This window comes from Moschus berezovskii, chromosome 6, assembly GCF_049115385.1.
Source record: "Moschus berezovskii isolate FMDL1 chromosome 6, NW_MosBer_1.0, whole genome shotgun sequence".
Lineage (NCBI taxonomy): Eukaryota > Metazoa > Chordata > Mammalia > Artiodactyla > Moschidae > Moschus > Moschus berezovskii.
Window position 1 is genome coordinate 113949650 of NC_142465.1, and position 20253 is coordinate 113969902.

Consider the following 20253-nt stretch of genomic DNA (forward strand, 5'->3'; position numbering starts at 1 on the left):
AAAGGATGCTAAAGAAAATGTGCATCCAAAAGCTGTTACAAAGCACTGAAGAGAACACAGTATGAAGACAATAATAATTCTCAATAAACCCTTTAGACCCTTCAAGATAACTTGGCCAAAAGGGCTGAGTAGCCAGTAAAGAGTTGCTGTTACTCTAGTTCTACAAATACCGAGTTTAAAAAGAAAATTTGCCCACTGACTATACTGTTTATAATTAAACATAGTTCTTATACTGGAGGTGAATGCATGTTTAACTGGTTAATAAATTTCCAGTGAGCATTTATGTTCATTCTGCTCACAGCAGCTGTCTAGTTAGGAAGATGTATTTCAGATGGTCCCTGGTCATGGGGAAGAAGAACAGGCAGCTTCCACCCAGATGCTGAGACACTACATTTAACCATTGCAATAACATTTGGGTTTTTAAAGATACACTTAAAAAAACTCTTATCTCAACAATTTAATTTCTAACCTGACAATTAGAAAGTTGTTTCAGTACTTGGGAAGGGGGAAGGCAGAATGTAAAGGAGACAAAGCCAATTAGGATTTTTTTTTAAACTATCAAATGCACTTAAGCAATCAGCCAAAATGACAATGGCAAAGCACTGTCTTAAAAACTCATCAGGCCTAAGGAACCCTGTTCCAGCTCGAAAAAGATCAAAGAAAAAGAAAAAGAAAAAAAACCCAGAAAATATGTAGGGAACTCCCTCTTGGTTTTCTATCCCAGTACGAGAGCAATTTAAAGCACAGGCACCATCTTCTGCAGAGTTCAACCCTCCACCCCCCACCCAAACTCAGGACAAAAAAAAAAAAAGGGCTCCCACAAAAGGGCCTAATACCTTACTTTTAAGATGAAAAATAGCTCAAATACCCTCAACATGCAAGAAGTTTGGGGGAAAATCTCTTCCAGTCGGCTATACATACATATATATACTTTTACAAAATCTGTTATTACAGACTGGATCATTTTGGCAGGCAGAAACCTGGCAGTGAATCCTAACTAATCTGCATGAAAGACAAATCACAATGGTTGCGAAAAAAATTATAAAAGAGAAAGAAAAAAGGAAGAGAAAAAAAGGAAAAGACAGCGTTCTTTTAAACGTAGTTAAGTCTGCACAAGTCACTGCCACTTGAGTGGCTTCATTTACGTGAAGGAGGAGGGGGAGGAGGAGGAGGGGGGTATTGGTAGGCAGTCTGCCCCATGTAACCTATCATATTAGTAGCTCCTGGAGGTTGTGCAAACTGCTGTGACATCAGTGGCTGTGGCTGCTGCCCAGACCGGCCTATCCCACTAAACTGCTGGCTAGAGCTCTGTGAACTTCTCCCAGTTGAGGTGGTGCTACTGGCCCCGTAAGTGCCAGCGCCATATTCTTGGGCTGTGTAACCACTGGTGCCATAAGCAGCTGCCCCATAGGTGCCTTGACCATAGGTGTATTGGCCTGCTTGTGCTCCAAAGGCAGAATTTGGACTTCCATAGCCACTGCCGTTAGCATAACCAGCTCTATCGGTTTCACCACGATCCCGATAGCTTGCAGAGTCTCTCCGGCCACCATCTTTGACCCCTCGAAGCCTCCGGTCACACTCATCCTGATACATCAAATTGGGATTGTTGGCTGAAGATGTGGTCCGGTATCGAGAACGGCCGCCTAATGAAGACACAAGAATTTTCAACGCCAGATATATGATCCAAACATAACCACATGTAAAACTGTTACTAGATACGAAAGTATTCAATATTCTTTCTTGATCTTTAGCTAAGTCAGCTTCCAAATCACTACTTTAAAAATATACTCATAATTTGATTCTTTAAGAAGACACCTTCAAGGAATGGTAAACATTAAGGGATATTCAACTTTTCATCTTTTGCCTTTTTGGGGGAGGATCACCAAGAATCACTCTTAAAAACGTACGAAAAATGGTAAAGATGATTTAAAAACAAAAAACCCCCAAGCAGCTAGGTTCCTATGACCACAAAGGAATCCTCTACTAGTGCACACTGGTTCTCAAATGTTACTTTCCAGACCTTAATTGCATCAGAGTAATCTCTCAAGCTTTAGGGTTTTGAAAAGTTCAGGTTCCTAGTTCAATTCCAAGCCCACTTAAAAAAAAAGTCTGTACTTTTAAAAACTTCTAAGGGAATCTTGATGTAGACCTTCAACATATAATAAGCTAAGGGAAAGGGCATGAAACACACAGATCCTAGCTAATATATTTCACAACTGTCCAATTCAGATCCAGTAACTATGCCTATATAACATTACTGATTTCTCCATATGGAAAACTCAAAGCTTAACATACTACCTAAGACTATGACAGTCACTCAGACCTCTTACTGTCTTACTCAAAAGAGATTGTGAACAATTATTAAGCAATGTAACATTAACCTTCACTGCATTAACAACAAACAAGGCACAATGAACACACACAAAGATACCTTGGCAGTACCTGGAAAACTCCAGGACTTACCCTTACCCCCTCCTCCGCCGCCTCCTCTGTGGTCCACCAGCTGCATCAATTTTGGATTGATAGCCTGATTAGCCTCTTCTAGCACTTTGATCAACTCTCGGGCCTGCTTTAGGTTCCCTGGGGTAAAGAAGGTGTAGGCAGTGCCCTTGTTGGTGCTACGGGCTGTTCGGCCAATACGGTGCACATAATCCTCTGAGCTGTTTGGATAGTCATAGTTGATCACAAACTTGACATCTTCCACATCTTCAAAGCCAACGATGAGTCAGTGTGCAGGTTGATGTGGCAGGGAAAGAGAAGGTAAAGGACATGCCAACAACAGGTGGGAAGCACGAATGCAGATGACAGCAAGAGGAGAGAAGACTAAATTAGTAACCACTCTGAACAGGAACAAAAAAGACTCATCCCAACAGAGTAAAAGAGGATTAATGATGCTTGGGACATGCAGACAAAGCATCAGCTGTAAAATCCTAAGGGAATCCCATTCAACCATTCAAACTCCTGCCTCTTTCATATTTTAACTAACATACTGACAGGAGTTGTATCAAATTCCAGTTCCATCTTTTTCAAAACTGGAATGTTTAAGGTGATACCACCATTAAGCTACAAGGCAAAATCACTTCTACTCTGTTGGGAGAGCCTGGCAAAATCTACCAGTAATATAACAAACTTACCTTTAAACCAGTCACAGAGCAAAATGAAAACAAAAAACAAAAAAACAAAAACTTCATATACTTTATTACATTTACATGGAGACTTAAGATATTTAGATTAAGAAATTTTTGCTTATATTAAAAAAAGACAAAACTGATCAGAGCCAAAGTTAAGTACTTATTTTCCTTTGCAGAAACATCCAAATTATCTTTCTTCTTTCAATTACCACAAGAGGACATTACACTAAAATTTCACTGTACTACCAAGCCCAGCTCTGCCAAATGAGTTTTTTTTCTCAACTCAAGGTTACTTCAACTCAGTCCTTACTTCAATTATCAAAGATTATCTACATAACCTGGAAAATTAAATAGCCAAAGAGTGTGGGAAAACATCATGAAACCTTGAGACACAAGTTTAATGTTCTGTCCACTGCTGGGAATTGAACAACCTCCTAAAGCTTTAAGTATGTAAATGTTAGTGTAATGCTTCCAACTAAATGTATATTTTTACCTACTTAAACAAACAAATTTAAGAATATAACAAAGTATCCTAATGTTTTGTGGAAAAAAATCTGCATTTTACAAAGAATATTCAGAAAATATCCTAGATAAAACACAGATTTTTGTGATATAAATAATTAAAAAACATTCTCTGTTTGTTACCAGACCGATGCACACTCCCTCCTCCTTTGGGAAACCGCTGCAGCCGATCCCGTCTCTTTGCCTTTTATTTTTGGCGGCCTCCTTTCGAAAACTCCGCCTTCTGACACGGGACCACTGGAGCGCGGGGAGCATGCATCAAGGGTCCGTGGCAGTGAGAAGTCCCCACACACGCTCGCTCTGTGAACTGGCTTAGATGCTTCTCTGTAGCCCCATTTGGTTGCCAAGCGCCGGAGAACCTGGGTTCGGGTAAAAATTTCAGGTCCTCCAACGCCTCCCCCAAGGATAATTGGGGTGATTGTAGAAAAAAATAATTAATAAAAAAATATAAGTTACATCCAAAGGGTCAGACTGCATCTATTGCCCAGACTGGATTAATTTCAGGGGAAAGGGGAGATGATTAAAAAAAAAAAAAATTCAGCTGTTGTTAAAGGGCCTGTGAAGAAAGGGGCATTATGTCTGTTTCTTATTACAATAAAGGCTCCTCAGTCTTTACTGACCCTTAAAGTCCTGAAATCACACCAGAAAGACGAGAAGGCAGTTATCACAGGGGGCAGCGTGAGTCTCCGGCTAGGGTTGATGAAGTAACAAAAGGAAAACAGAAATTTACAGGGCCAGGATGGATGTGAGATGGGGGAAGTGGGGAATTATGCTCCACGATCGCATCTTCAGAGCTAGAATGCTCCTTAGTCAGTCTCATTGTGTATGACCACAGGCAGCAGAGCAGGCTGAATTACTGCGCTGGATGCAGATTTGTGCTTTCCTACTAGAAAGCACTGGGGACTGGAGTCAACAGTTCAGGTACTAACACTTGAGAGTATTTTTGGAGAGGTTCAATGGGGGGCGGGGGGGGGGGCAGACATGGTGCAAGGTCTTCATACTAGAAAGGCGTCTTGTATGTGCACACATATAGCAGGCTAAGGGCATGTAAGAGCAAGTGCAGACTTGGTTTTCTCCAGTCTAGCCTGCCCTGATGTTATTTGTGTACTGTCACAATATTACCTTGATGGCTTTAGAGAAGATGCTGTTGCAGAGTAAGAAATCAAAAAGTTAATGTTTTAGCCAGCTGCCTAGGGTAAGAACTTTTTGTCTGACAAGCCCTATGACATGGCCTGAATCTCCAATCACTAATTGGGAGGAACTGAGACTAGCCAATAGGCTCATCTAGAGCTGCTTCCGGCCAATGTAGATTTGCCTCGGCCATGTACTGAGTGATCTGCAGCTGCTATCAAAGCTTCTGTTAAAAAACAAAACAAAATAAATTCAATACTTTTAGCTTAACAGTGTGCAGTTTAAACAAAAAAAAAAAAAGGAAAAATTAAAAATATCCCAATGGAAGGGGAATAAATAGGATGACTATTATTTCCTGAGGACGACTATTATAAAGCTTTGGGAATCAGAGAACTTACCTGAAGGGAATATTTAAGAGGCCATCGCTCGACAGGAAGTGAAAAAAGGCCTGGTGACTCAGCTGAAAATTGCACCCCTGTCTATGAGGTAGAAGCCTTCACTTTCCAGGATCTTGTAGGACCTTGGTCAGCATTCTGCCATTTTGGTGGGTTTCCCCTTTCCTTTTGATTTTTACAAGGCAGCAAACAAAGGGGCCCAAAACAAGCACTGATGTTGAGTAACAAGAAACAGACTCAGATACGTTCCCTCTCCCCTCTCTTGGATGAGTGGGGGTGGGATGAAGAGTCTAAGTTATTCTAATGGCAGCCAATTGATTTGGTTTAGAAATGCAGGGGGACATGGAACAAATATTTTAAATTGTCTAGGCAAGATGCACAAAGAAGCTACCAGCACATAGCAAGCCTGTTTAAAAACCACCATCACTGAAAGCTTTTATATAAACTGCTTTCAGGCTTCAGCCTCTTCTCCCAACAGGCCCAAGTTCTAACCGCACAGATCCAGACATGACCTCAGAGGGTAGAGACAATTTTTCAGTCATGGCTGCAAGTCACCACCTCTGAAGGAGGGAATACATGAGTGCAATGTATAAAAAGCCTTCATTACTTTTGTAATCCAGTTCAAACACTTGCTTTCTTTATGTTGAGTATCACGGGGAATATGGTTGCTTCTCGCCTTACTCAGCAAGAAATATGTCAATAATTTAGAAATATCTTTGTAATAGAAATACTCTTGTCATTTTTTAAAATTAAGTTTTGAATTACACCTATTTTTCTCAGAATGGGCTAAAGTACCACAAAATATCTCTGCATAAAATCATAATGGGTTTAAGCTCCAGAACATCAGCTTCAGATTAAGATCTTAAATTGGAAGACAGCACATCAATGATATGAATATGGGTGGGAAGAGGGGATAACTGAGTGCTCATGATAATTTTACTTCAGTAAATTAAATTGGGCAAAGCAGATTTAATTGCTTAAAGGTATCATATTTATAGACTTACTAAATCCCAAGAATATATTAGCATTCATGGAATTGTACCTCCACCACAGATATATTCGTAGAGGGGGGAAAAAGTAACTGAAGAAACTAGCTTCTAATAGCTAGGTTCAATCAGGCTCATTCTATTCACCCAGAAAATAGAATAAAACCAGGAAGAAGTTGAGCTGTTCAACTGAATGTCTCTTCTCCCTCCAACTGTTTAAATAGTCATGCCTAGGCCTTGCTGCAGACCAAAGCCTGTTTGTTAGGAGCAGGAAGAGACTTTGAAAATAAAAAGAAAATAAAAAACAAACAAAAAACCCACCAAGGTTAAAAAAGAAAAAATGTGGGGGATGGGGGAAAATTGCGTACTTTGTATGTAATTCTTCTCTTTTAAATATTTATCTAAACACATGTATATGCAACTCATTTAATGTGAAATGACAAGCAAATCTTTAAACCAAAAGATAGATATACCATTGACAGAGACACCTATCTATACAAACCTAGCCCACGGGAGGCTACATCTGTGGCAATGAGAATGGGAGCCTTTCCAGAACGGAACTCTGCAAAACAAGGATGATACCATGAAAACCAAGTTATAAAATCAAAGCTAGGTGACATATCTTAAAAAGTGACCAAATAAACATCCCCAACTCTCTGGCCTTTTCTACCATGTTAAAATTTCAAGTAATGGTGTCAGAACATACCAAGCTCTTTTAAATTTAAAGGTAATAGTAATTCTTTTGAAAATATTATATGCACCGTTAGCCAAGAAGCAATAGATTCAAGTTACCTAACAATGAAGTAACATTAAAATGGTGGGGTAGTTTGTAACAAAATTAAATGAGTTAGAATTTTTCTTTTCTTAAAATTGTGACAGCCAAGTAATCTCCCAAATAAAACCAAAAGTCGAGGTAGGGGAAGGGATAGGGAAAGGGAGAGGAAGCTTAAAAGACGTGAAATGAAAGAGGAAACGATAGTTCTGCCCTGTGAAACAGAATATATATATAAAAATAAAATATATATATTTCATATATATGAATTCATTTATCTGTAGGTCTCTACCTTCAGTTCCTGGCACTGAGCTCCTAAAACCCTTGTGAAACAGAGATGCTAAGAGAATCTTTTATTCTAATACTTAAAAGCCTTTGACCCTGGTACCTGAACAAAGAATTCCTAAATCCCTCAATTTCCTGGGTGATAAGAGGTCTCTTATTCTAATGAAATGACACTTGATGGGTTCCAGAAGAGCTCCTGGACAGAGGTTGGTCACCAGAAAGACCAAGCCTTGACTGGAGAGGTTTGGAACTCTGAGCCCTACTCTCAATCCTCAGAGGAGATGAGATGGAGACTGAGTTAACATGATGAAGCCTCCATTAAAATTTCCAGGAGCTTCCAGGCCACTGTACGTATCTATAAAGGCAAGAACTTATTAGAATGGTTTAAGCGGTGAAAAAGCAGTATAAAGACCCAGCATTACTGACATTAAAAGTACAGTGGAGATGACAAAAAATGCTCCCAATATTCAAAAAACCAGAGCAGAGCTGGGCAAACTCTGATCTACGGATCAAATGTGGCACAAAGCTCATTTCTGCAATAAAGTTTTGCTGGAACACAGCCAGGCTCTCTTTACATAATGTATTTGTGCTGCAATAGCAGCTGAACAGTTATGACACAAACCACTATAAAATCTGCAAAGCCAAAAATATTTACTACTTGGCTCTTTACAGAATGTTTGTCAATCCCTGAAATACACTGTAAGGACAATGCTTAGCTTTGAACTCACCATTAAGTACCCAATCTCTTTCTGGTTGACTCTTGTCTCCATGGATACACATAGCTGGCCAACTGTCAGAAGAAACAGACAAGTACATATTAGGAATTATTGAAATATACAACATTAACAGTACCAATTTAGAAATTCCTCCTGAATTATAAAATCCGAGGCAAATTAATTACATCAGTGCTGCACTTACCCATCTCTGCGCATCCTTCGAGTGAGGTCATCACAGCGTCTCTTCGTCTCTACAAATATTATGGTTTTATTTTCCTTTTCAGCCATTATTTCCTCCATAAGTTGGATTAACCTGAAAACAATACGAAACAATGAAGTCATCTAGAGAAGACCTCCTTATACATTATGCAGAAGCTATGTTTCCAGTATCAACCCTTCAAGGTTTTATTATCTTCTTTTCAAATTACTTTCAATACAGCTGGGAATTATCAGAGCTGATCAAATTTAAGAATCCAGAATTTCTGCCTTTAACCTCAATGCTCTGATAACATAATGGATTGGTGGAAAACAATGCTTTTAATGTGTTCAAAGCTAGGAAATACTGGCTTCTATGAATAACACTTTAATTTTAGAAGATTATTAGAGGAAAAGTTTTATCAGCATTATCAAAACAGTGAAATCTCTCATACTTGTGGTCTTTTTCACTTTCCATGCAGACATCCACAATCTGGAGGATGTTGTGGTTGGCACTCAACTCCAGATTGCCTACGTTGATCTGGGTGTAATCACGAAGGAAATCCTCTGCCAGCTGTCTTACTTCTTTCGGCCAGGTGGCACTCCACATTAATGTCTGCCTATCAGGCTATCAGGAAAAGAAAGACTTTCTTTTAGATTAAGGTACCACTATAGGCAAAGGGTATAAAAAAAACATAAGCTTTACACACCCTGATTTGGTCAACAATTTTACGAATCTGGGGTTCAAAGCCCATATCAAGCATTCTGTCAGCTTCATCCAGTACAAGATAAGTACATCGGCGAAGATTTGTCTTTCCCGACTCCAGGAAATCTATCAGGCGTCCAGGAGTAGCTATACAGATCTCAACACCTGTAAAACAAAACCAAAGAGCTATTCAACTAAAAATTCTTTAAATGCTGTTCAACCTTCAGCAAGTACCTGGAAAAAACATGAGGTAACAATAATTTATGTATAAAAACCCCATTAAGTCTCTAGCCACACTGAACTTTCCTAAAATAGCATTTTAACTGTATTTGATAATTTCTCAAGTACTGAAATACTGATCCCATCCAGCCAACCAGAATCCACTATTTTCCTCTTCAATTTCATTTACAAAACCTGGTAAAATGAAACTACAATTTCTTAAATGCTCTTTTTTTCTTACCTCTCTCCAAATCTCGAATCTGGGGACCTTTAGGAGCACCTCCATAGATGCAAGTGCTCTTCAATCTGGAACATTTGCCATAGTCATCAGCCACTTGCTGTACTTGCTGGGCAAGCTCTCTGGTAGGAGCCAGAACCAGACACTAAAACAAACAAATCATCTGAGACACCACCCCAATTTTAAGGGGAACAAAAAAAAGTTAACAAAAAGGTTATTTAATACTCTATTGTCTAATCTGGGGTGGAGGTGTGGGAAGGCAGCAGGTTTAAGATACTGCACTGTAATGTGGCTAAAAATTATATCCCTAACATCTTACAGAAAAACCTGAATGAATCTTTTGGTCAATCCAATTTGAGAACTAATATTTGCCATGTAGTATGATGGTTGACTTTTGACACGATTCATTAACGTGTGCTACCTAAGTAGATTTATAGACTGTATTCCCTAGATTTAACAACTCACAAAATGAGTAAGTAGCTACAATATTCCTCTAACAAAACCAGGTTAAGTCCCAAACTTTACTTAAATATCAGAACAAGAAAAGAGCAAAGCTGACATTTTTCTGACATCTAGTTTAAGGTCTTGGCCAGGCAAATCTGGCAAAAACAAGGATGATTTATACACAATGTGACAAGAAGTTGGTCACATAAAATTAAGACATTTTGAAACAGGAATCATATATGCTGGTAACAATAACTCTCACTTGGTAAATCAATCCATTAGACATTAGTTAATGATAATATTGCTAACTCCATTAGCCATATGAAATAATTACATATTATGTAATAAAAAGTTAATGCACTACTTCTTGTTGTGAATCATTAAGACATACTGTATAATGTACATATTTATAAACATATAGTGAGTGCTCCTGCTAAGTCGCTTCAGTCGTGTCCAACTCTGTGAGACCCCATAGATGGCAGCCTACCAGGCTCCACCGTCCCTGGGATTCTCCAGGCAAGAACACTGGAGTGGGTTGCCATTTCCTTCTCCAATGTGTGAAAGTGAAAAGTGAAAGTGAAGTCGCTCAACCGTGTCCGACTATTAGCGACCCCATGGACTGCAGCCCACCAGGCTCCTCTGTCCATTCAATTTTCTAGGGAAGAGTACTGGAGTGGCTTGCCATTGCCTTCTCTGATAGTGAGTGCTGCTGCTGCTGCTGCTAAGTCACTTCAGTCATGTCCGACTCTGTGTGACCCCATAGACGGAAGCCCACCAGGCTCCCCCGTCCCTGGGATTCTCCAGGCAAGAACACTGGAGTGGGTTGCCATTTCCTTCTCCAATGTGTGAAAGTGAAAAGTGAAAGTGAAGTCGCTCAGTCGTGTCCGACCTTTAGCGACCCCACGGACTGCAGCCTACCAGGCTCCTCCATCCATGGGATTTTCTAGGCAAGAGTACTGGAGTGGCTTGCCATTGCCTTCTCCGGATAGAGTGCAGGCTTTATTAAAAAAATGTTAAGAAAGTACATTCAAAATGTTTGAAGACCACTACTGAAATCTTACAGTAAATAGCATTAACTGAAAATGATCAAACCAGAAAATGGTGCTGCTCTATAAACATCTACAAAAGCATTCCTTAAACACAAAAAAATACATATTCCAAACCTGACTTATATCCACAGAGCAAGAATCTCATTTTATACCTTTGTATCTCTCATAGTATCAATGGGCAATTAAGCAGTGCATCTGCATTTAATGCACAGAAAATGCCTACATATGAAGGTAACAGGCACAGTAGTTAAAAGTAAGACTGATTAAAATTTGAGCTCTGCAATTTAATTACTGTCTGACCCTGGGCAAGTCACTTAATTGCTTTGTGCCTAAGATTTAGCAGTAAGACAATATTTCTTCCAGATATGGAAGGTGGGGTTGAGAATGAAATCTGAGAACACATGTAAAGTACAGTGCCTGAAACATAATAATAAACTGTAGTTATTTTTAGAAATATAAACAAACTGAAACACACTTACAATTGGGCCATCTCCTCTTTCCAAGTAAGGCTGATGGTTAATATGAACAATTGCAGGTAGCAAATACTGGAGGATGAAAGAAGGACAGTCTTATACCAAAACTAAGCCATTATATTAACTGTTCTAAGTTATCACAATAACTGATAATGTCTAAGTAACTAGGAAAAGGAAAACAGAATTCACATCTCTTACACATATATGCAATGCAAATGTGAACATAAAATATTTCCACATATTTCAGATAACTAAAAAAGCTGAACTATTACTTCCACTATCTGAATTAGAATTTTAAGCATTGAGAATATATGTAATATTCACAACACCAAAATAAGTTACCACAATATGAAAAGTCTTTCCTTGCGGGTACATACCGCCAATGTCTTCCCAGAGCCAGTCTGAGCAATGCCCACCATATCCCGGCCACTAAGAGCCAAGGGAAATCCCTGGCACTGAATCGGAGTTGGTTCTGTAAAGTGCTGATCCATCAACACATCCATTACGTATTCTGTACAAGAACAGATATTATTGCTTTTAGGTAAAACTAAGAAGTGAACCTATAGCCAAAAGAAATTATAAAAACTTGTTAAGCTCAACAAAGGCAAGAATTACCCAGTTTTACATCTCTCCAAGAGAAGTAGCAGCTGTGTCTTCAGTTACTGAAATTCAGTTCTTTGACCTGCTGACTACTTCTCAAGAAGGCTACTGCCATAGCCATCTACCCTTATTCTTGAAAACTTGAAAACTATGGTCTAAAGTATCTAAGGTACAAGGCATAGGTACCTAGTAGCCACCTACTGTTTATCTAATCCAAATTTTATCCAGGTAGAAAGCAATTTTATTTTGCTATTTTTCTAAAACATAGTGGCAAGACCCCAAGGAAAGATGAAAACCAAAAAAAAAAAAAAACCCTGCAAAAGACCCAAAAAAGTTCTAAATTGAGAATACATGAGCATTAAAAAAGACAACCCCCCCAAAAAAAACTTGAAGACATTTTGTGAAAGGTTTCTATTTGTCTTTTTTAACAAAATCCCGAGCTAGGTCAAAGCCTTTAAATAACTTATGACCACAGTGAACATTCAAGTTAATTAATAATTAATATACGGGACTGAAAGCACTTACGTGGGAAGTTAGCATGATGGAAGGCAAACACAGGTTTAGGACAAACATCTCCCCCTCTCACTGTAATCTCTTTCTTTCGGCGTAATTCATCAACCTCATACTATTTAAGAAACAAAGTAAGACAAATCAGTAACTAGTTTATTCTAAACATGCAAAACTTTATGTTCCAATATAGAATAACAATTATCAAATTCACAATTACAATGGAAAATATGTTTAACACTTCTTACAGTGCTTTTCATGTATGTTCAACTTCACCCAACTTTCTAAGTCAATGAAGCAGGTAGTAAGTTTCATTTTCCACATGAAAACAGTTAATTCAGAAAGATGAAATATAACCAACATATGAGATACAAGTGCTTTCTCTTATGAGTATCAGCTTTCCTAACAAGAACCAAAGGAAAAGTGCCACCACACCAGAATAAAAAATACAAGCGTAAACTTTGTATATGTATGAGTAAACTTTGGCTAATTTATCTACTTGGTTCATTACTGTATGTGAAGAAGAGGTAAATAAATACCACCCCTCAAACTTACTGGAGTCAGTCTTGCCACTTCTGGATGTTCAACATAAAAATTCTTCTCAAACTTGGGGAGCTCACTCAAATCCCACTTCTTTTTACGTAGACGCTCCCCAGGATTACCAAATTTCTTTGGGGGAAGGCCACCACCACCTCTTGCTCCAAATCTAGAAAAACATCAAAATTTTCAGTTTATTAGTATTTTTAAAGCAAAATATCTCAAGTGCCATAAAAACATGCAAAAAGATCCAACTCTTAAGATACTACCAGCCCCCTCCAAAAAATATTTGTGTAAAGTACTTAAAACAGTATCTGGCATAGTAAACAGTACAAATTGGCAGTAATTGTATTCATTTAACGTGACTTAGCAGCAGCAGCAACAAATAGTTACTGGGTATCAACTATAAACCAGGTACTGTTTTAAGTGGTGCTAGAGATACTGACATGAACAGAAATTGCTACTCTTATGTAATATTCTGAAATGAAGCTAAGTGAGGACATTAAGTTTAAATTAGGTCAAAACTGTGGACAGGTAGAAAAAGTTATATAAGGTCTTTAAAACAATTTAAAAATCATTCTTTTTGCTTTATCTTGCTTTCACAATAGACAATTCAACTGGAATACAAATATGGCCATTAGCCAAACTTGAAATGTTTCCTGAGAAGAATCCTAAGACTAAGATGGTCTTTATTTCTGTATTTCAACCTATTAAAGTGCAGGACATTGTTCTGGTGTACAAATATCCAATGTTTTCATCCCATTTCCTCACTCCTGAAAACACTACACCAAATTTAATTCTCCCTTTCTACTCTAACTCACTCATAACACCATCTTGCAAGTGGTTCCACTAGTTTACTAATCAACAGGCAGTAGATGTACTAACCATTCTAAAGCACATCAATTTCCTGGAACTCAAAATGCTCTTAAAATTTCCTGGCTTAAAGAGCCAGCTAGATATTTCTCTAAATACAAATATACAGCCAAGTCTTTAAACTGTCAGTCTTGCAAAGAAAAATGACCAAAGACTAATTTTCAGAGATTGGCTGCCTAATTATGTGGTTCTTCAGAAAAGACCCTAATGCTGGGAAAGATCCAAGGCAGGAGTGAGGGGAGGGAAAGGATGAGACGGTTGGACAGCAACACTGATTCAACCGACACGAATTTGAGCAAACTCTGGGAGATAGTGAGGACAGGGAAGCCTGGTGTGCTGCAGTCCACAGGGTTGCAAAGAGTTGGACACAATTTAGTGACTGAACAACAAATGTGGTTCCTAAAAAAATGCCATTTCAACCCTGCTGCTGCACTCCAATATTACTCAGACCTTAAAATAACAACCTAAAGAAAACAGAACTTTTGAAAAAAACATCCAAGACTTATTCAAGATAGCCCTTATTTTTCAAACTTTTTCCTTTTCCCCTACTGCCCTGGCTATTTTACCAAGACATATCATTCTTCTCTAAAGATATACTGTAATTTTAAACATGAGATTCTTAAAAAATATGCTTTCTACCACCTTTATAACGTTGACTACAATATCCAAGAGAGCCTTTCCTCTTGTAGAACCTGAGTACATTTGTATCATCATTTAAATGTCCACATATCCTAACCCCTTGCATACTATGCTGCTCATTGAGGTTTTTGAGTATTAATTTTAATTTAGATTTGCAATAAATGCCAGTTTTGAAGATATACACATTAACATGCAGAATCATGTACAATGCACATTTGGACTGTACATGTACATACACTACCTCACTCATTCCCCTTTCAAAATAATCCATTTCAGCTCTGTACAGTTAAGAACAAAACAACAGCAATTCAAACAAAAGAAATTTCATAGTAAAGGTGGAGTCAGACCTTACAAAAGTGCCATTTTGTTTGAAACATTATTTCTTAAGTCTTTTCTTAATATCTGATAAGAGTCAATACGTGATAAACTAATTATGGATCAGCAATTTACTTTTTCTGCTTTTCAAATAATAAACCTTTTCTTATTAAAGCATATATATGTTAAATATAAAACATCCATGGTAAAGAAATAATATTATCAGTACTTTGGTAGCTTCTATGTGCTAATTCAAGTTTAGAATCCCCATCATACCAATGAGTACCTTGAATTTTAGCCATTCCCTTGTATCCTGGTCTTGTTATCTGTTAGTTTACTTACATTATCCTTCTACAACACCTTGTATTTTTACTTAATGTTTGTGAATCATACACGCTGATGATATGTTTTTCTTTTTCGCTGCTGTACTGTATTCTGTGGGACGAATTTATCCAAACATTTGAGCTGTTTCTAATATTCTGTCATAAACAACACTGTTATAAACATGGATACCGAAGTACACGCACAAGGGTTTTTCTAGGCCTGTAAGTGTAGGGTATAAAGCTTGAGAGGAATTCTGGGTCATTTTCACTTTACAAGGAAACACTAAGTTCTTTTTCCTAAGTGATTTTATTGAAATTCACTATAAATTTGGCTATACTGTGAAACACTAAGCAAACATTCCACTTATAGTCTTCTGAATTTAAAGCTAAAATCAAGCATTTCCTTTCCGAACAAAGTATAAGTCAAAATAATCCTTTTTATTTAGTAAGTCAAAGCCGCTCAGTCGTGTTCCGGCTCTTTGCGTTTGCGATCCCATGGACTATACAGTGCACGGAATTCTCCAGGCCAGAATACTGGAGGGTGTAGCCTTTCCCTTCTCCAGGGGACGTTCCCAAGCCAGGGATCGAACCCAAGTCTCCCACACTGCAGGCGGATTGTTTACCAGCTGAGCCACAGTAAATCAAAAATAATTGAGGAGCGTGTGACTATTAGGTCTGGTTCAGTTCAGTCGCTCAGTCCTGACCGACTCTTTGCGTGTATTTGAACCATAGAAGACAAAAATGTTTGGAGAAAACAGCTTTAACAGGATGCCTACTACGGAGAGACAATTAATTACACACACTATCTCAAATTCCGGGGACCAATGCAATTACTATCTCCATCTTCAGACGAGAAAATCTGCTCACAAAGGTTCAGGATCTTGCCCAAGGTCACACACACACAACCTATAAATATCAAGACGTGGAGTCCCCAAAATTTTTATCCATAGATAAAACTTTTTTTTAAGCGACTTTTTCGATTAAGAGGAACCTTAAGATTTGAATCTCAGTATCTGGGAGGACTTCACGTTTAATCCTGTTAACTTCCAACCCAGTAACCGTGGCATTACTAGATCAAAAAATTTCAAGTTAGACCAAGAGGTTAATGCTTCAGGCCAATTAGAGAAGAATAAAGACAGAAACGTTAAAACAAACAAAAAACTCCTCCCTCCCGCCAAACGACCGTTTTAGACAGCAAATAATGCCAGCCAATGTCGCTGGCATTCCAACGTGCTTCCTTCGGGTTAAAGTACAACTAAACGTAATTTTTAAATATTTTAAAATCTGCAAGTCCTCTTCTTAAACGTCTCTAGTTTCGAACCATGTTTCCAGTTCCATAAATACGGAAGCCATTTGCCGTTAAAAGACTTTCCCAGGGTGAACTCGGAGACCTCATCCTTCTCTCTCAGCAAGAACATCCGCGTTTCACGGATGAACACTAGCCCTGGAGAGATCAAATGACTTGCTCAAATCCGCCGGGCTCGAAAGCCGGGCTGGGTCGGCGGCGGCCAGAGCTCCCCCTCCTGCTGCCTGGGGCTGAGGCCCGGCCGCGCCGCGCCACGACGACCATCCGCAAGCAGGGGCTGGGGCGAAGCCAAGCCGCCGCCCCCCCCACCGCCCCGCCAGCGACCCGGGCGCCCAGGCCCACCAGAGGCCGGCGCACTAAACTGCTATTAAGTCCCGGGCCGCCTCGCTTCCCAGTCGGGAGCTTCGCTCCTAGGCCTGCAGTCAGCTCCCCAGTCCTGCGCTTGGCCGCAAGCTGCGGTCTCCTCAGGAAGCAACCTCCTCCCCGCCCCCCCTCCCCGCACACAAGGCCTTTCCTCTCCTCTTCCCCCCTTACCCTCCACGGTCACGATCCCGGTCCCGGTCCCCAAAGCCGCCTCCGCGCATGGTCCCAAACGGATAGAGATCTGGGAGCGGGGCACGGATGGCCGGGCTCGGGAGGGCCTGCGGCTCCGGTCTGGTGACGACCGATGGCGGCGGCGCCTCCGCTGTTGGGGCGGCGGCAGGCGCGGCGCTCTCTCGCTCCGACGCGCTGTCTCCCGTCGCAGACGCCACCGTCGCCGCCTCTCTCGTCGGAGACGGGAGCAAAACACAGAGAATCGGGGTTATAAAAGCAGTGGGTAGGTTTGGCTACGCTCAAAGCCGGCAGTGCCGCGGCTTAGGCGTCTCCTTCCTTCCCAGCGACTGCACAAAATGGCGGCCGGCGCTGAGACTGCTCCAGCTTAACGCTACGTACGTCGGAGCCGATACGTAAACAGCGTCTCGGAATAGCCCGAGGGTTTCGCCGAGTAGTACGGGTATTCTTGGAAGCGTTTTACGTCAGTTACGGAGACGGGCGCACTTCGCGGTCTGTAGCAGAAAAACAAAGTACGGATTGGGCGTAGAGTTCTCGCGCCTCCTGAACCAGAACTAGGGGTGGGAGGGGAGGGGGAGAGCGACGTAACATTCTTGGCGTCGTTAGCCGGCCCACTATTGCGAAGATGCGCAGTGTGCGTAACGCATTCTGTTTAGAGAATAGAGGATTTTGCCGGGTTCCGACGCGGGACGGAATCAGGGCCTGCTCGTAGAAATCGCTCTGCAGAGACAATAACCGTCCTCCATATTGCAGGCGTCAACTTTCAGGGTTCCTAGGTACTAAAATCCGAGCACCGTTTTCAGAGACCCTGGCCGGCGCTCCTAGACGGTCTTGCCAGCCCTCTGGCCCCGTCGCCCTGGACCTGGCGAGACTGGCCGCGCGCCCCGGCGCCATTTCCTATCAGTTGCCTCTCAGCGCTGTCGCCGGCGGCCATGATGGAGGCGCCTGGTCCGTTCTTAGGGGAGTTGGTCAGGCGCCGAGGTCCCAGCTGAATTAGACCGCTATCCGTACGCTTCGTTCACAGTGAAGTGCATTTTGTGAACAGAATATTTACATCGTCCTCGGCTGGGCACGGTTGACTAACAAAGAGCTGAAATGTGGGTGGAGCCCCTCTTTAAGATAGACCCTGAGGCCACTGGGCCGACTTTAAATGGCGCTGCCTCAGACCTGTTACTGGCTTTTCGCGCTCTCCCCAGAGGAAAAGATTTAATTTAAAAGCGGTGGTCTTGAGACACTGAAAAGGTGAAGGCATAAGTTCAAGTTTTTAAACAGGCTAGACTGCCTTCTCTCTCAATTCCATCTAAGCTGACTTCCTTCTCCCTGCTTCCTTCTCTTTACAATTTCAAAGTCTCACAAGCTTGGCCAGACGGCGTCACAGGATTGTCAGCTGCTGGGGCCCTAGCGGAGTAGCTTGTTGAACGATTCTTATTTCTACAGGTGGTGAAGCCCCCATTTGGGGGGTTGAGTGGGGTCTCCTACTCTTCTGAGTGGTTTCCCAAATTGTTAGAGAAGTAGCATAAGAAAAAGGCTTCCCAGGCGGCACTAGTGGTAAAGAACCCGCCTGCCAATCCAGGAGACATAAGAAATGCAGGTTGGATCCCTGGGTTGGAAAGATCACCTGGAGAAGGCAACCCATTCCATTATTCTTGCCTGGAGAATCCCATGGACAGAGGACCCTGGCTACAGTCCCTGGGGCTGCAAAGAGTCGGACCCAACTTGAAGCGACTTAGCAGGCAGCAGCAAGCAGCGTGAGGGAAGGAGTTTCCTGACCTGCGAGAAGATGTCACTTAGGCTGTAAGGAAGATGGACAGTCATGGATTTACTGGACCAAGTGTTGAAGGTCTTGTGGTCCACACACTGTGCCAGCTACTGTGGCACAGCAGTGAACAAATGAGTTCCTGCACCTGTGCCGTTAACACTCTAGTGGGGAGATAGACAAATGTCAGGCAATTGCTAACCAAAACAAAAATTTAAATCATAGAAAAGGGATAGTGTGGGGGGGGTGCGGAGAGATGTATACTTGTAAGAGTGTTTACATGGGCTGTCTTGAGAAGGCCTTCGAGATCAAATGACATTTTAAAAATTTATTTTTATTTTTGGCTGCACTGGGTCTTCATTGTTGCACATGGGCTTTCTCTAGTTGACTCAAGTGGAGCTATAGTTGCCCTGGGTGTGGGGGGCTTACTTGCTCCATAAGCATGTGGCATGTGGGATGTTAGTGTCCCCTGCAATGCAAGGGGGATTCTTAACCACTAGGCCACCAGGGAAGTCCCATCATATATAGTCTTTTCTAGAATTGATATGACTGAGAAATTTTTAAAAAATTGCACCCTTCCACTTTACAAACAAAAATATTTCTCTTCTACTCAAAATCTCAGAGGTGACAAATAGAAGGACAGTTAGAAACCCTAATATTGTGAAAAGAGTAATGACTTGGTAACATATGCTTTTGCAAATCAGAAGAATGCTGGTTCTTAGTTTTCAACAAAAGAGAAGGACGACTACAGGGAATTTTCAGCTGATCCTTTAATTTCTTAAGTTAGATTATTTAATTTCTATCAGAGTACGGATTTCTGCCGTATAACTTGGAAGAAGATCAAATAATTGAGGGACATTACCATAACAAAACTCTTTCCAGTCCCACCTACTAAATTGTGTGATCAAAGTTTCTCAGCACTTAATGGCTATAGAAAGGGAGAAAAAAATTGTCAAGATGATATTTTTTCACAATATTTTTCACAAAACTAGAACAAATAATCTCACAATTTGTATGGAAATACAAAAAACCTCGAATAGCCAAAGCAATTTTGAGGAAGAAGAATGGAACTGGGGGAATTAACCTGCCAGACTTCAGGCTCTATTACAAAGCCACAGTCATCAAGACAGTATGGTACTGGCATAAAGACAGAAATATAGATCAATGGAACAAAATAGAAAGCCCAGAGATAAACCCACGCTCCTATGGACACCTTATCTTCGACAAAGGAGGCAAGAATATAAAATGGAGAAAAGACAGTCTCTTTAACAAGTGGTGCTGGGAAAACTGGTCAGCCACTTGTAAACGAATGAAACTAGAACACTTCCTAACACCATACACCAAAATAAACTCAAAATGGATTAAAGATCTAAATGTAAGACCAGAAACTATAAAACTCCTAGAGGAGAACGTAGGCAAAACACTCTCCGACATAAATCACAGCAGGATCCTCCAAGACCCACCTCCCAGAATATTGGAAATAAAAGCAAAAATAAACAAATGGGACCTAATTAAAATCAAAAGCTTCTGCACAGCAAAGGAAACTCTAAGCAAGGTGAAAAGACAGCCTTCAGAATGGGAGA

The 20253-nt window shown here is 40.6% G+C and overlaps 1 protein-coding gene across 2 annotated transcripts; it reads right to left on the reverse strand.

Moving 5' to 3' along the window:
- Positions 1-994: 994 nt before the first annotated feature.
- Positions 995-17279, reverse strand: DDX17 (DEAD-box helicase 17). 2 transcript variants are annotated; one of them, XM_055394414.2, is made up of 13 exons: positions 16897-17279; positions 12925-13075; positions 12388-12487; positions 11640-11773; positions 11269-11334; positions 9300-9441; positions 8844-9004; positions 8589-8761; positions 8141-8251; positions 7951-8012; positions 6668-6727; positions 2464-2706; positions 995-1643 (listed from the first exon to the last, which is right to left on the reverse strand). In XM_055394414.2, the coding sequence occupies exons 1-13, from the start codon at positions 16944-16946 to the stop codon at positions 1138-1140; spliced, it is 1959 nt and encodes a 652-aa protein (XP_055250389.1). In that variant the 5' UTR covers positions 16947-17279; the 3' UTR covers positions 995-1137. The 2 variants fall into 2 exon arrangements, with proteins under 2 accessions (XP_055250389.1, XP_055250390.1); XM_055394415.2 differs by having other exon boundaries at positions 2470-2706; positions 16897-17278.
- Between the last annotated feature and the right edge of the window lie 2974 nt (positions 17280-20253).

Coding starts and splice junctions, on each gene's coding strand:
- DDX17 (XM_055394414.2), bottom strand. CDS start 16,946: ATGCGCGGAGGCGGCTTTGGGGACCGGGACCGGGATCGTGACCGTGGA. Junction 13,076..16,896: donor CGGGATCGTGACCGTGGAGG/GTAAGGGGGGAA, acceptor ATGTTTTTCTAG/ATTTGGAGCAAGAGGTGGTG. Junction 11,335..11,639: donor GCTCTGGGAAGACATTGGCG/GTATGTACCCGC, acceptor TTCATCCTCCAG/TATTTGCTACCTGCAATTGT.